At 42.1% G+C, this 16,002-nt stretch overlaps 1 protein-coding gene across 2 annotated transcripts in view; it reads left to right on the top strand.

Moving 5' to 3' along the window:
* Positions 1-16,002, top strand: part of PTCH2 (patched 2) — a 65,967-nt gene that overhangs the window by 41,231 nt on the left and 8,734 nt on the right. For both annotated transcript variants that reach the window (XM_020783326.3, XM_020783327.3), the window contains 12 exons: positions 3,936-4,131; positions 7,527-7,648; positions 9,184-9,331; positions 10,100-10,231; positions 10,347-10,502; positions 11,391-11,483; positions 11,605-11,730; positions 12,102-12,220; positions 13,025-13,427; positions 14,148-14,460; positions 15,270-15,412; positions 15,739-15,919. In XM_020783326.3, the coding sequence (XP_020638985.3) occupies positions 3,936-4,131; positions 7,527-7,648; positions 9,184-9,331; positions 10,100-10,231; positions 10,347-10,502; positions 11,391-11,483; positions 11,605-11,730; positions 12,102-12,220; positions 13,025-13,427; positions 14,148-14,460; positions 15,270-15,412; positions 15,739-15,919 (2,132 nt within the window). The remainder of the gene's footprint in view (positions 1-3,935; positions 4,132-7,526; positions 7,649-9,183; positions 9,332-10,099; positions 10,232-10,346; positions 10,503-11,390; positions 11,484-11,604; positions 11,731-12,101; positions 12,221-13,024; positions 13,428-14,147; positions 14,461-15,269; positions 15,413-15,738; positions 15,920-16,002) is intronic.

Genomic DNA, 16,002 nt, shown 5'->3' with positions numbered 1-16,002 from the left:
AGTTTTCCCCCAGGTCCAGCTTCCGCTTCAGTTCAGCTGAGGGTCTCTCCCCCTCCCCCCCCTTTTAACGCAAAGGGAGCGAAAACTTGGGAGAACAAAGGGCAGCAATCTGTGGAAAAACAAAAGGGCCCCGACTTGGCTCAGTGAAGCAAGAAACAGCAGATAAAAGAAGCTCTCTTTGGGAGCAGGAGCTGGGCTGTTTGGAATGTGGGAATCGGTGAGAATGAACGTTCTTGGGACCTGGGGTTTCATGAATGATTGGAGAGTTGATTCTGCCTTGAGCATGACAAGACTTTCCCTGCCTGTGATTTCTTCTTTTCCACATCTGGGAGTTTTCCATTCTACTTTAAAAAGACAAAGAAAACAGCAAGCCAGGCCCTAAACTTTTCTCCATGATTTCTATGGAAAGAGAAAATGTAACAGCTCATGTCTTAATTTCATTTGTTCCTTTTTTTAAATCCTTGAACTTAAGTTAGATGGTTTAGTTACATAATAAATGAGTAAAGAAAGAAAACCCATATTGACTTACTAGTGTTGGAAAAAGAACACCCAGCAGAATCTAGGAGGCAAACTTTGCCCATCAAGGCTTTCAAGAATTTGATGGGCTTTGATTATTTAGGATCTTGGGCTCTGATTCTGAATGGTTTGGCAGCAAGCAAAATGACCCTTCTTTTCTGCACCACTGGGTAAACATTTAGTAATCCTGGAAATGCTGGGTGCCAACCTGCAAGGAGGTTGCCAAGTGATATGGCACAGAATGAGCTTCTTTGACTTGTAACAACTTCCTGCTGTGCAAATTCTCCCATTATAATGTGGAAGTGGCTGAAAAACATGCTTGTCCAACTTCCTTGTTGCACTGCTAATACAGGTGCAGAAATTCTGGTGTTGGTTGCTCACAGCCTGCTTTTGCTTTGCACACATCCACTTGTAAACATACACGAAAGCAAGGAAGCAAACAAATTAACAAGCTAACTTTTTTTTTGTTTTCTGGGGAAGTAAGATTGTCAGGAGAACCGTAACAAATCATATGAGAAAAGTTGCTGTGTGGTTGCATTTCCACCTCCCCATGCTTATTAGTAAAATACAGTAGTAAACCAGAACAAGAATGGATGGTGAGAGCACCAATGAAATGTAGTATGGGAAGGAGAACATCATCAGTATATGAAAGTATTTAGAGTCTTCTGTTATAAAGAGACTTCAGCCATCTTGGATAGAGTCTGTAGAAAAGGCCTCCGCAGAGGAGTTGATAAATATAATCGGATCTAAAATAAGATGCCAGGCTTTGCCATCCGGGTTTCAGAGAAAAGAAATGAAATACAAAAGCTTGGACCAGGCACAGTATATCATATGTTTATTATTTTCAGGAGGTTATTAATCAGTTGCATTTCAAAACCTGATTGACACTGGGTGAATTGATTTAATAATCTATCCTGTTCAGACCAAGAAAAATATATGCCCTTGAAAGGTTTGTCTGTCTGGAGAGGAATTCCTGATCAGATATCTTTTAACTGCCAAAAAGATACTCTTTTGTCAGTTCAACTATTTTTACACTTGTCAGTTCTCCCAATATTTTGTCTTTCAGTAGTTCCGTTTGCCTTATACCAGACGCCTGCTCTGGTGATTTACTGACTTTTTCTCACAATATGAAGTCAAGCAACACTCTAGTTTTCATGAAGCTAATTGTTCACGACATTTTCTGCCTCAGAGTGTAGATGGGCAGAATTTGGAGTAATTTAAAAAGACTAATAAGGTGCTTCTGTTTAAGGTGCAAAACTACAAGTCTAGTACTGTATTTTTGAAGGACATGGACTTACTCCTCTAGTGTGCAAACATGTGCATGCGCACGCACACACATGCACACACACTTCTTCCCTGTGAATGCATATCAATCTGAACATGCATTGAACAAAGTGCCCTGTATAGGAAATACTTTTTCTTCTCCCATGTTTGTTGAAGGCTTTCCTTTTGCTTTTAGACTACATCACGAAGCCCCTGCCTGCAAATGACCTTATCTTTATCTTTACAAATAGCTCTGGGTCGTGATAGAGGATACATTCCCTGTTCATTCCGTCTATAGCAGGCAATCCTAACCAGATGCCAGATGAAAGCAGCATGGCTGATCCTGTTATGCATGAGAACAATGGGAATGAAGCCCAATCGCGACACTGCACAAACTCCTCCCATCCCTAAATGAGTCTTGTGCAGCCAGTCAGGACAATTAATGCCAGCGTGCTAACATCTTGATAGAGCCAGTGCTGGGATAAGCAGGACGTTGTATGAAGGGGGAAAGCAGTACATCACATGCCTTTCTTGTCTCACTTGAGTAAAGAGATGAACAAGGGAAAGGGACTTGGAATAATATCATATAAACACTGTAAATAGTAGGCACACCTGATACTTACTGCGTATAGTCAGAGATCTGTTCGTTTTTTCCTTTTGGGACGAGGTCCAAGTTCTAACTTCTTTATTTCTCAAAATGACAGTAAGATCTGGCCAAGTGCCCACTGTACGCATAAGCTCGCTGTTGCAGAGAGACATGTGGTTAGGTTCAGCCTTGCAAATGAGTTCATAAAAGTTCCTATCATCCAAAATCAAGTGAACAAGAATATAGTAACTTGTCTCCTGAAATGTATCTATTAAAATTATTTTTAAAATAAAACCCCATTTTACGTCAGAGGAACTCACAGAAAAATCTTGACCACAAATGTGTTGGAGGCCTTTCATACTGGTTCCCCTTCCCAGAGTCTTATTCATCAAAGTAAAAACAAACATCTTTTCCCCTGCTGCCCAGACTGGAGTTTTATGGCATTTAATACTGCAGTGGACTTTGTTGGAGAACATATGTATCTTCTTTCTACACATGTCACCTTTTAATCTGAGCCAGAGTTTACTAGATCTTGTTTTTCTTGAGAGCTCACAGAGCAGTCCTGTGTTCACATTATGCTAGGCCAGGACAGGAGATACATTGCTGTTGCTGTACCACTGAAACAGCTACCGTATCCAGTGTTTGCCCAGCCGGGGGTGGGTGGGGGAATCCCACAGTCAGAAAATACAAACATAGATAAAGGGACAAATGAAATTTCTGTACCTTGGACAGCAGCTTGAAAGACAGCAGCTTGACAGGTGTGATATTCCTTAATGGCACCAGCTCACTGCTAGAATCATATTCTCTTCCCATCTGTGATGGAGCTTGTAAGAATACAGGATATCAATCAAGAGCGAATAGGTCAATAGTGTCATTGATGAATACTCAGGAGTACCGAAGTTACTTTGGCTGGTCATGGGATGGGTTTCCATCATCATATCTGTATCAGGTAACTGCAGGAAAGAGAGGAGGGCAGGAGCATCATGTTCTGTTCCATGCCTCCAGGATCCTGCAGTGCAAAAGCATGCTTTAATCTTTGACCAGCAGTAGTGACAGTTATAAAGTAGAGTGCATGGCTTTTCCATAGAAATTGTTAGGGTGAGTTCCCCCACTCTTTCTCCCTCTCTGTGTAACAGTAGCATTAGTAACAGTAGCAGCAAAAGAGGCCTTTCCTTATGTATGGATGGGGATGCCTCTTTTAAAATGTTGGTTGTCATCTAGGAGCAATTTTAAAAATTAAAAACTGCAAGAGTTCTGCATCACCCTAAGACTCTGAGTCAGTCATAGTGACAATTTGTAATTATCACTGGCAATCAGGCAGTGTAGTCTTAGGGAATGTACTTGGCTGTTTTTTGTTTGTTTTTGTTTTGGATTTTATTTTTTTTAAGCTTCAGCTGAACAAACTTTATTTGAAATTATGAATGAAAAGAAAAGGAAATCAGCTCCAAGTCACCCTGTCCCATCTATTACATTAGTGTTCCAGCCTCGAGAAAATTAATGTCAAATTGTTACCTTGCTATTTGAGTACATTTCTTCGTTTGTTAACCCACATTGTTCTATCTGTCTACAGAGGCCGAAGGGATATCCAGTGGACCAACTTAGACCCCATTCAATTGATGGAGGAGTTGGGTCAGTTTGCTTCATTAGAAGGATTCAAGGAGATGCTGGATAAGGCAGAGGTTGGCCAGGCCTATATGGAGCGCCCTTGTCTTGATCCCTTTGACCCTGAGTGTCCTACCAGTGCCCCCAACAGCAAAAGCCAGAAGGTACATTTTAGCTAAAGATGTTTCCTTAAAATGCTCTTTGGTTCTATCTGTGTGGCAGAATGAATTCCTCCAAAGAAGATATGAAACAGTAAACTATAATTTTATTGAATTTCAGACTACAGCTGATGGCTTGACTGATGGTATGCTCTCCAGTAATAAAAGATTCCAGATTTAAAATGGCTCGCCATGCAGAAACCACCCTTACTTCTTCTGTTCAGTGTATAAGAAAGTTTTTGAAGGGAAGAGAAATTCATTGTAGAGATCTTAATCCAAATGAAACTAGGTAGAATTGGAAGCTAATGAGTATCTGCTGCAGCTGATGTGGCGTCAATCAGATGAGGAAAGCTTTATTTCCTAGTCTAAAATACACCACCATTAAAAAAACCTGCTGTTTTCTCACTAGAAAGATAGAAGTCCTATAAAATACTTAGCATCTTCCATAGAATGCCAGGTATGAGATTAAGAGATACAGTTACGTTAGGTTGAGCAAAGCTGCATAACAGTCTGCCTGGACTGTATGATGATTGTGACAGGGAGAAAGAAATTAAGGGGGGAAAGGGAGAGAACTGTAATATTGCAATGTTATGCTTATTAGGGAATTGGAGCAATTTGCAGAATGGATGCAAAATGTGCCATCTGTGCAAAAAAATAATTAGATGATGAATTTTAAAGGGCAAGAAATTAAAGATTTACAAATGCAATTGTTAAATGAAAACTGAGGGGTGGTGAAGCTATCCAAAGGCAGTTTTCTTTTGTTCACAATCTCTGTCAGTAACTAGAGTACACATTAAGTACCATGACACAAGATTGGTTCATTTTCTGTGGCCATATTATTCTGGTTATAAAAAGCAGTGATGGTTTTCCTCCATGGACACTGGGAGAAGGGGAGAGTAGCCAGGGTGATCCCACAGAGCTCTTAGGACTGTGATGAGGCTGGATGGGGCTTAGGACTTTGCAAGAATTATGTGCCCCAAAGGCTTCAACAAACCGTGAGATCTCCCTATCTTTCATTAACTTTGCCCCTCTGTATCCAGGGGTGGGAGGAGACAAGGAATGCATGGCTCTGGGCCAGGGAAACATAGGCAAGACTGATGATGCTGATCCAGGCAGACGCAGTGCAAATGCTGGCCAGCAGGTGGTCATAGCTGGAATGTGTCCCACAACAGATGGCAGCTGAGGAGTTTTTGGAAAGTAGAGGAGTATGTGGAAGGCAGACAGAGACAGAGACAGAGACAGAGGGAGAGGGAGAATACCTAATGACCAAAGACAAGCAGAGGGAGCAAGATGATGGAGTTGCAGCTATAATTCCACATTTCTGGCTTGAAATGCAGACTGTTATCATTATGGCTTTTTGTTGCCACTACTAGAACAGGAAGAAGGTACTTTTAGAAGTGAAGGGAATATCCAATGTGTGAACATGCAAGCATGTACATCTACACATACACAATGTCTTTGAATGGAATCTAAAATACAACTCCCTGAAGTTCACGCACTGAATTTCGTTATCTTTTCCAAAGCTTCCAGGGCAGTTCTCTATAAGTTTTCTGATGTAATAGCTAGTGATTCTTCCTGTTTCTCTATGTAGTTTCATAGGTTTTATCAGGCACTGACTGACTTGAATTAATTCTTATAGTATTGCCCAGATAGACATTATTTTATTCAGTCTGATATTATTTTGTTATTATTGGTGGCTTAATATAGGCAAAATCCATCTGAGAGATGTACAGTGTAAATCTGTAGCATAGATAAAAGGTGTGATCAGTTACGATTTGAAAGGTACTTTTTGGTAAGATAGGCACATATAATTCCTCTCAGCCATGAAGCTCACGGGGTGATCCTGAACCAGTCACTTTCACTTCATGCAATCTACTTCACAGGGCTGTTATGAGGAGAAAATTGAATAATATATATCACTTTAAGCTACCTTAAACTCCTTGGAGGAAAGCGGGATAGAAATAAAATCCAAGTAATAAATGTATTATATATGTTTGAATCTAGAAGTTGGCTACTTTTCCTGTTCCTTGAGATTTGCAATATGTGTGTGTGTGGGGAGGCTGCAGCCTTCTAAACATGGTTTGCATTATTCCTTTACTCACTGGTGGATGAAAAGTGAGGGAGCCATATGGATCATGGCCTTTATTCTGTAAGAATACCAGGAAAAAATCATTATGAAGCACTGTTGCATGAAAGCCGGAAGCTCCAGATCTCCTTCAGTCTGCCTGCTCTCTCTGCACAGAAATTCTGTGCTTCAAAAGTGCTTGCTTTGTAAAGATGAGGCGATGCCACATAGCCTGCAAAAAGTCCTCTTCCAACCTGGGCAATGAGGAGACATGAGGCTGTTTTAAGATGTATAGTATTTTAACACTTGTTTCAAAACTTGTGCAATTATTTCAGTGTCAGTGTTATTTCATTGCAATGAGGATAACTCTTTCCAGATCTGAGGTTACATAGCTGTTTGTGGAAAAGTATCTCAGGCTTTCTCCAGATATTTTTAAATTATCTAACATAGTAGCAACATAATAATTGTGGTATTTGTAAAAGATGAACTTCTGTAGTGTCTATAGATGCATGCACATGTGAGCATCTGCCTTCTTATATTTCTCTATCTGCAGAGCTCCTGTTAGCAGAAATACGGCTAGCCCAGGTTTGGGGCTGGTTCAATCATTATGCCACTAGTGTTCCTAAGCATCTAACTTTACCTTTCCTTGGGAAAATAACTGGTAGTTATTTATGTATGGGAGAAAGCAAAAAGGTACATTCAGGACAGCACTGGCAGTCATTGAAGAGCAAGCTTGCTTGTAGTTTGAGATTCCATTTCATGATCATGCCTAGTTGTGACACAACAATGGGAAACTGGAATGTGGCTTGTTTATAGGAAGAGGGATGAAAATTGAATGACCAAAGTGTTTTATAGTCCCTGTGACTTATTTTCTTACTATTTTATTTTCATTTACTGAATGGGAAATTGAAGCTGAGAAGCACTGACTTTCTAAGAGCTCAGTGAATTCATGATTATGCAAGGGCTTAAAATCTGCCCAAGTCTCTCAGGCCTGATATTCTGTTCACTAGAGCATGCTGTGTCTTATTCTTCCTGGACCTTTTTAAAATACATGTGGCATTTGTCAAGCAGCAACATTTACCCTTGTTTTCTGTAGCAGCTGGATAGACAAGAGCAAGCTTATCTGGGTCTGTAGCAAATAATCACATATTCTGAAGCAAAAGACTTCTGTTTCAATGGTTGCACTAAATGTACATGCTGCAAGACCAAGGAGGCAGGGTGCTTCTTGCTTTGCGGAAATCAGTTGATTGAGCTATAGCATATTTGTGTGAGCTAAACATCCCTATGCTTAAGATAATTTTGCATTCTTACAATCTGTTTTTGCTGTGCTCACCAGGAACTCGACATCCCCTCTGAGCTCACAGGTGGCTGCCATGGCTTCTCCCAAAAATACATGCATTGGCAAGAGGAGCTGATCCTGGGAGGCACAATAAAGGATTCCCAGGGTAAACTGAAGAGGTACATGTATGTGTGCATGCGTGCGTGTGTGTTTGTGTGTGTGCATGCGTGCCCAGGTCAAGAGGAGGCTCTGACCAGGAAATCCAGTAGTTAAGGAATTAATTCTGCAGAACAGATTATTGTTCCAATTAAAAATGATGGTCAAAGTCATAAACTTTGTGTTTGAATGGAGAGAGGAAGGCATGGTTGTTGGGAACTCATAGGACTCTCAACCTTGTCCCTCTCACAAATGGTGGTAAACTGCCCCCTCTCGTGCACCAGTTTGTAACTTGATGCCACTGAGATTCATATCCATGGGAGTGCTGGGTAGATGTCTATGACTTGATCCTAGCAGCATTTCTGAGCTATGAGATTTATGATGATCCCTGAAGCTGTCGCCCCTTCCAGATGACATGGAATCATTCTTACAGCACAGACACCTGCTTTTGGCAATCTACAGCCCATATCTTCTGGAGGGGTCAAATGTGCCAAGTCTAGTACACGCTGGGAAGTTGTATCCACATCCAGGCTTTGCACTCTGTACTGTGTCCCATGTTAGAGCTATAGCCTTTGGAATTGCAGATAATGGTTATTTTGATGTAGTCAGGCACATTCTGCACTACATAATGTCTCACAGTATGGGGTTCTAGGCAGGAGATACTTTTTATGCGTGGAAGTATCCTTGCAGCCTTTACAATAGGCAAGCCAAAGGGCTGCAAAGAAAGAGCTGATGATCGGAGGATATTAGATAAGGTGTTTGAGGCACGATGTATACCTGGTAACAAGGTAGAACTGGGAACAAAGACTGCTTAAGGCCTACTGATACGTCTTTATTCTCATTTTTTAAAACATACAAGGAAGGCAGAGAGAAAATATGATTCATTCTTAATGCTCGCATACTCATATGCAGGTATGACATAAACCTGAGACTTCTGATATTATAAAGAGATATATCTTCAGTTATTCCAGTCCATCCATGTGTTTCTAGAATAGAAATGAATAGGAGTGTCTTCTTCAGGGTATGTGGGCCTTTCTTATTCAGACTGCCTACATACATTGTGTGGTGAATCAGAGGTGTTCCTGACACAAGCACAAAGCACAAGGGTATTGGAAATCATGGGTCTATTGAAATACTCTGTTGGTTTTTCTCCTGCTTCTGGCACATTAGCCAGTGATTTGTTTCACATGGAAGCTGATGGACCTAGCATGATAGTTTGCTATGTATACCTTCAGATGGGGGTGTGGTGGACAGGTAAATGGGTTCAATGAAGCACAGACTTGTAAATCAGCTTGAAGAACCTTGGAGATCAGTGGTTCTAGCTTCTGTCTTAGAATTTAAAGACAGAGGTCAGGTCAGCAGAACTGGAAGGGGTGGACAATTTGTGTTCCTCAAGTTATTGGACTGCAGTTTCTGATAGCCCTAACTAGCATATCTAATGGAAAGAGATGACAGCAGCACAGGTTCAGCAACATCAAGAGAGCCACATGTTCCCATTTTAGATCCAAGGTTTGAAGGACTCTTTCGTTTTTGCCTGAACCAACATCTCTTTCTGCAGAGCTGAAGCCCTGCAGAGCATGTTCCTGCTAATGAGCCCACGGCAGCTCTTTGAGCACTACCGGGATGACTATGAGATACATGACATCATCTGGTCTGAAGAGAAGGCAGCTGCTGTACTGGAGGCCTGGCAGAGGGAGTTTGTTGAGGTGAGATGGGAAGAGGTTGTGGCACTGCTGCAGAGTCTTTGGGGCTGCTTAACGTAAGTGTATGTCTGTGTGCATAGGTGATCCACAAAAGGCTAAAGCAAAGGAGGCCTGAAAGTTGCAGAAATATATATGGGTCCATTATGAGGGAAGGAGGGGTTTCATGTAGGACTGAAAATCGACACAGACATAGGCATGCATTGTAAATATAAAATATTATGTATCTGCACATGTGCAAAAGCTTGCAAAATATAAAATGGTATGCAAATCAGACATTTATTGAGTTAAAGAATGCTTTATTACTGTGCATAGAGCAACATATAGGCTTGTTGATGCCCATAAGACAGCTTTACTCTTCTGGTGTGGTGGTGACAAATTAGTTATTGGGGCTATATATAGAATGCAAACCTGTAAGTTAGAAGAAAATATGTCTGAGGGAATTGAGTAGGTCCTGTATGAGTAGTGGCAGTCTGAGTGCGATATCATTTTGAGCGTGGTTGAGAAGAGACAATTTCCTGGAGGTATTTGGGATCTTATATGTGTGAATAAGAATAAGAATAATGTTCATTGTAGGAAGATTCCTTTATTGAGCAACAGGCTGCATAGGAACAGATGCATCAGCAGGGTGTGCAGTTTCCCAAATCACAAGTGTGATAGGCATGTGAATGGATCCTGTGCTTGGCACTGTGTGCGAAGGATCCCAATGTGAGCAGAGATGTTGAAAAGACTGCATCTCTCTCCCAGTAGTTCACCATTCTTGTTCCTTTCCAGCTGGCCCAAGAATCCCTTCCTGCAAATTCATCCCAGGCCATTCATGCCTTCTCCACTACCACACTCAATGACATCATGAAATCCTTCTCAGATGTGAGTGCCATTCGTGTAGCTGGTGGATACTTGCTGATGGTGCGTAGCAGCTTCTTTCCACATACAGTTTTTCTTCTGATACAGTCGTGGATCAGTCAGTAGTTTTCCCATGCACACTTTGCTCATCATTGATGGTTATTTTCGTGTTTTGCAGCTGGCATATGCCTGTGTCACCATGCTGCATTGGGACTGCTCCAAATCTCAGGGCGCTGTGGGCCTGGCTGGGGTTCTCTTGGTTGCCCTTTCAGTGGCAGCAGGACTTGGACTCTGTTCCCTCTTAGGAATCTCATTCAATGCAGCTACAACCCAGGTATGTTCCATCCTCGAGAGGTCATCTTCCCTCATGTCTACTCCTGCCATATTTCAGTCTCTTGTTAGTTCCTCTGCCTCTTCATTGTAAATGTCAGAATGGCCTGACCATTCCAATTTCTTCAGGAAACAATGCTGAGGTTATGGTTGACCTCATTATCTTGGAATGGCATTATACTCTAATGATTAGAGCAGTTCTTCCCAACCATGGCTCTCCAAATGTTCTTGGACTACAACTTCCAGAAATCCTGGCCAGCACAGCTAGTGATGAAGGCTTCTAGGAGCTTTATTCCAAACACATCTGGGGATCCAAGGCTTGGAATCATTGGATTAGAGAATATTGTATTATAGAGAGCACCATCCCCTTGGGTTGATTATTGGTCTGAGGCTCCCGCATGACCATACTTTCCACCTATTCTCAAGCCTTCTTTGCATTCCAGTTCTGAGGCTGAGTTAAAAAGAACCACTGTCCTTTTACACTGATATAGTGATGTATATAAGGAGCCAAAGTGCCTGCAGTGAGAGGAAGGATCCTAATATAACCAAGTAATGTTGCTCAAGTGCATGAGATGTACTGTATGCATTAGAAGAAAGCAACAATCCTTCAGAGCTATTGGCTAATCTGGTTTTAGAAGAATATGGGGGTCATTTAGAACCTGAACATACAAGCAGAAAAATTTGTGGTGACCTCCATCTTCATTTAAAAGAGAGGTAGGGTTATTATTCTGGGACCATAGCCATCATCAGCCCAGCTGGCATAACGTGGAGATCTCCATCTCTGTCTTACCTATTCTTTCCTGTACTCCTGAGAGCTGTATATTGGTTAATGGAAATTGGACAGCTTGTGATAATTTCCCTCTAATTGTGTTTATGTCTGTTATCTCTACAGGTTCTGCCCTTTCTTGCACTGGGTATTGGCGTGGATGATATGTTCTTGCTGGCTCATGCCTTCACAGAGACCAGCCAACATGTGCCTGCCAAGGTAAGATCATTAACCTCTTCTTATCCATGTCTTTGGGTTCTTGGATAATGCCAGTGCATGCATGACTCTAGCCTTTCACTCTGTACTCATTTTTTTCCTCATGTATACATTTCCAATACAGGAACGAACTGGTGAATGTTTACGGCGTAGTGGGACAAGTGTGGCACTCACCTCTGTCAACAACATGATAGCATTCTTCATGGCTGCCCTTGTGCCCATCCCAGCACTACGTGCCTTCTCTCTGCAGGTGAGCCCATTGGCAGGTGATTTTTCATGTTGGAATGCCTGCATTTCCAGGAATGTTAGTGCACAAGCCTTACCTTTCTCTGTGTGTGTTCATTCTCCCATCTAAATATCAGGTGAGAAACTTGACTGGAAATTCGGGGTTGGGGAGGGTGGGACAAAGAGGTGAAGTCACTACTAGCCCAGCCATGTTCCCAATTCAGCTTCTCTCTGGCCACTGGCTTTTTGTGAAACAACATTTTTGCATTAAAGTGTACCCACATTCTTAAATCTCACATGTAGTGACTTAGTTTCCAGTTTTGGTATGTTTGCATGAAGAAAAATAGTTCAAGAATTTTGGTGTCCTTAACAACTTTTTTTGTCTGTCTGCTGTAGGCCGCTGTTGTGGTTGTTTTTAATTTTGCCATGGTGATGTTCATTTTTCCTGCCATCCTGAGTCTAGACCTTCACCGACGTGAAAAAAAGAGGCTTGACATTTTGTGCTGCTTCTACAGGTACGAGTCTTAAGAGTGGGATGAAGAGAGGGAATCCTTACATTATCTTGTTGGGTGGCACTCCTGCATTCTTCAGGGTAAGGTAGTGCAATTCATCAAATGTGTTGGGAGAAGAGAGTAATGTTACAATGTTTGAGAAAGTTGTTAGGCACACAAGCAGCTACATGAAAAATGCCTAAACTATCAGAAAGACAGGGGACACTCTAGTCCACCTAATCAGTTTTGGAAGCGTTTCTTTGACATAGGAAAAGTCTGTGTCTAAAACCAAATCAATGTTCTCTGAAATGCATATATTTCATATATCTAATTTCTGCCCTAAAAAATTTATTTCAAGGGGGTACACTTGCCCTCAAAACTAAAGTGTTCCCCACCCCTGCTTTGGTGTGTGTTTGTTTTAAAATCATTAATCAGCAGACGTTTTATATAAAGAGCCTTGTGGTGTAGTGTTTAAACTGCTGTACTGCAGTGAAAACTCTGCTCATGACCTGGTTTGATCCCAGCAGATTCAGGTAACCCGGTTCAAGGTTGACTCAGCCTTCCAGCCTTCCGAGGTTGGTAAAATGAGTAAGCTGCCCAGTAATTTAAGCACTATGGGGTGGTATAAAAGCACTATGGGGTGGTATAGAAGTGGTATTTTTAAGATGAAAATGATGTTTTGGATACTTTCCATTTCATTAGTAGGGTCTAAGTACAGAAACATTGCTCCTGAGCTCCAGGAGCTTGCCCACCCTTGTTTTATAATATGCATTGATAGCTGGTATTGTATGACCCCTACAGTTTCTCAGTGTCCTCTTCTGCCTACAGCCTCTGCTCCTCCCGTGTCATCCAGATCCAGCCACAAGAATATGCTGATGCGAATGACAACCACACCACGCCTGCATATCCCCATGGTCATCCAGCATTGACCACCAGCACACATATCACCACTATGGTGCAGGCCTTCACTCAGTGTGACTCCTCTGGGAGGCATGTAGTCACCATCCTACCACCCACACAGCATGTCTTCACTACCCCTTCCACTCTCCTACCAGCCAATCCCCTGGGCTCACAGATCTTCACTCCTGCCAGTTCTACCCGTGATCTTCTGGCACAGCTAGATGAGGGCAAAGGTGCCCAGGAGTGTGTGCCATTGCCTTTCTGCCGATGGAACCTTTCCAGCTTTGCTCGTGACAAATATGCACCCATCCTGCTGCAGAGCCAAACTAAGGTATGGAACAAAAAGTCACTCTCAAAAGTTTTGTATGGCACTATGCTCTCTGCACAGTGCTCAGCATTGTGGGCAGCAACTTTGGCATGCCAGCACTTGCAGCCAGTGGAAAGTAAAGACTTTCTAATTTTTTCCTGAAGTTTTTGCTTTGTTTTATTTTAACCTAATTCCACAATGTATTGCTGATTGTGCCCTGTTTACCCTGAGGAGTTAAATACATTTCAAAGACAAGGCCTGAGATTTTTTTTAGCTACTTTATGCTTTTCTAATCAGATGTTGTGGCTCTGAAAATTCCTTAGATAATTCCGAATGACATGGTTCTGTTTGTCTTCGACCGACCAGATTATCTTTTTTTCTCTGTGCAGCCAGAAATAGCTGATCAAGAATATGTTAAAATAATGGTATTTCTTAAGCTTAAATCAGAGGAAGCTCTGATATGGTTCCCAGCATATTTGACTTCCTACCTGCTGCTTGTAATACACTTGCTTTGCAAATATATGTTGTCCTTTCAAAACATGGCATATTTGCATGTTCATTCTGTTTGGGCAAATCAGAATCACATTTAGGGAGTGGAGCTTGGTGGTCAGAGTTCCAAAGCCCAGGTAGTTCTTTGCTTTATTACGAGGAAGCCAAGTCTCAAAAGTAATGGAGAAAAATGGATTGTGTGGGGGCAGATTCAGGCTGCATCCAACTTGACTCTTTTCCTTCTTGTATTTTCAGGGAATTGTGGTAGCCCTCTTCCTGGCCTTGCTTGGTCTGAGCCTTTATGGGACAACTAAGGTTCATGATGGGCTGTACCTGACAGATATTGTACCACGAGGCACAAAGGAGCATGCTTTCATTTCAGCTCAATTCAAGTACTTCTCCTTTTATAATATGTTTGTGGTGACCAAGGGTGGCTTTGACTACCCCAACTCACAGGAGGCTCTCTATGGCCTGCATGAGGCCTTCTCCACTATCCAGTATGTAGTGCGTGATGAGAACCGTCAGTTGCCTAAAATGTGGCTGCACTATTTCCAGGATTGGTTGCAAGGTGAGCAATGCAGTCTTTATCAACTCTCCTTTCTAGCCAGCACTGTTGCTTCTTGAAGACAATGGATGAGATGTCCTCTTGTGTTTCAAGGCTAGATGCTCTTGGTGTGCGCTTGCTGGTGGTGGGAGGACACATGGGACACTGTGCCAGATACCTGGCCAGCTGCTTCAAAGCAAGGAAAGCCTTATATCTCTGCTTCATAAAGATATTCAGTATAGCTGTGTTCTATATTCTCTGGGAACTTTCAAGAACCTTTTGATCTCATGTTGACAATGTTTATATCTTGCACATACATGCACTCACTGCCAAAATCCTCTTGCATAGTTATCGAAACAAAGTGCTTCAGGTAAAGAGATCAGTGTAGACTCTATCAACTGCATGCTGAGTCATACAACTCAGTATGCAATTGAGAGTATCTACAATGATTTCTTAACTTGAGGCAATTCAACTCCAAAACTTATGCTGTTTGTGTTATTCCAGCACAACTAGGCAAGAAAATTTGGCTCACCATCTACATGCATGAAATATGCTGATTCTTAGCTCTACACATACACATAAAGATTTCCTTTTGCTTTTCAAATCAGATAGGTCTCTTCTGGTGTCCTTAAAAGGTGGGGCAGAAACATCCATATGCTTTGACAGTGATGCAGCTGATTTCTGTGGGACCTGAGATCACTTGCTAAAGCATAGGGGTGAAAGCCATGAAGAGAAAAGGAGATAGGCATAGCTGCTGATAAGTGATAGCTCTTGCTTCTGGATTGTGGGATCCTGTTAATGACACTGAGAACTGTACATTCCCTCTGTCCCAGGTTTACAGGCAGCTTTTGACCGGGACTGGGAAGCTGGGCATATCACCAGGGAGAATTACCGCAATGGGTCAGAGGATGGTGCCCTGGCATACAAGCTCCTTATCCAAACAGGCAATAAGAAGGAACCCTTCAATCTAAATCAAGTAAGTGTGAAATCCCAAAAGTTGAGTTGGGAGAGGGGAATGGACAGGAAAAAGGTAGTCACAAAGATAACTAAGATTTAATCATGAATCCTTGATTGTGCCCTAGTGGGTGGGAGAATAGCTGCTTCAGCACTAAGCAAGGAGGGAGAAGGCTGAGTTTTCCACAAGAATGTTTAGGTTTGAAAATGGTGATTTGGAGAGATGCAGGAGATCTGCACAGATTGGAAAGGATGAGCTGGTGCAGAAGCAGGAGGTTCAGCCCCTTTCCCCTTCCAAATGATAGCACCTGTGCAAAGACTTCACTCACCTTTCTTTCTGCTTCACAGCTCACAACTCTTCGCCTGGTGGATGAGAAGGGCATCATTCCTCCCAACATCTTCTATATCTGCTTGACAGTCTGGGTGAGCAATGACCCCCTTGGCTTTGCTGCCTCCCAAGCCAACTTCTATCCATCACCACCAGAGTGGATCCATGACAAGTATGATGCCACTGGCGAAAATCTTCGAAGTGAGTGTAGTCTGAAACCTCTCTTCCATTTATCCTTTCCAGTACACATTTGCCAAAAGACAGGAGTGGAGACAGGATATCAA

The sequence above is a fragment of the Pogona vitticeps genome, chromosome 4, assembly GCF_051106095.1.
Source record: "Pogona vitticeps strain Pit_001003342236 chromosome 4, PviZW2.1, whole genome shotgun sequence".
Classification (NCBI taxonomy): domain Eukaryota; kingdom Metazoa; phylum Chordata; class Lepidosauria; order Squamata; family Agamidae; genus Pogona; species Pogona vitticeps.
The sequence above is the reverse complement of the archived record's forward strand: the minus strand, read 5'-3'. Positions and strand labels throughout refer to the sequence as shown.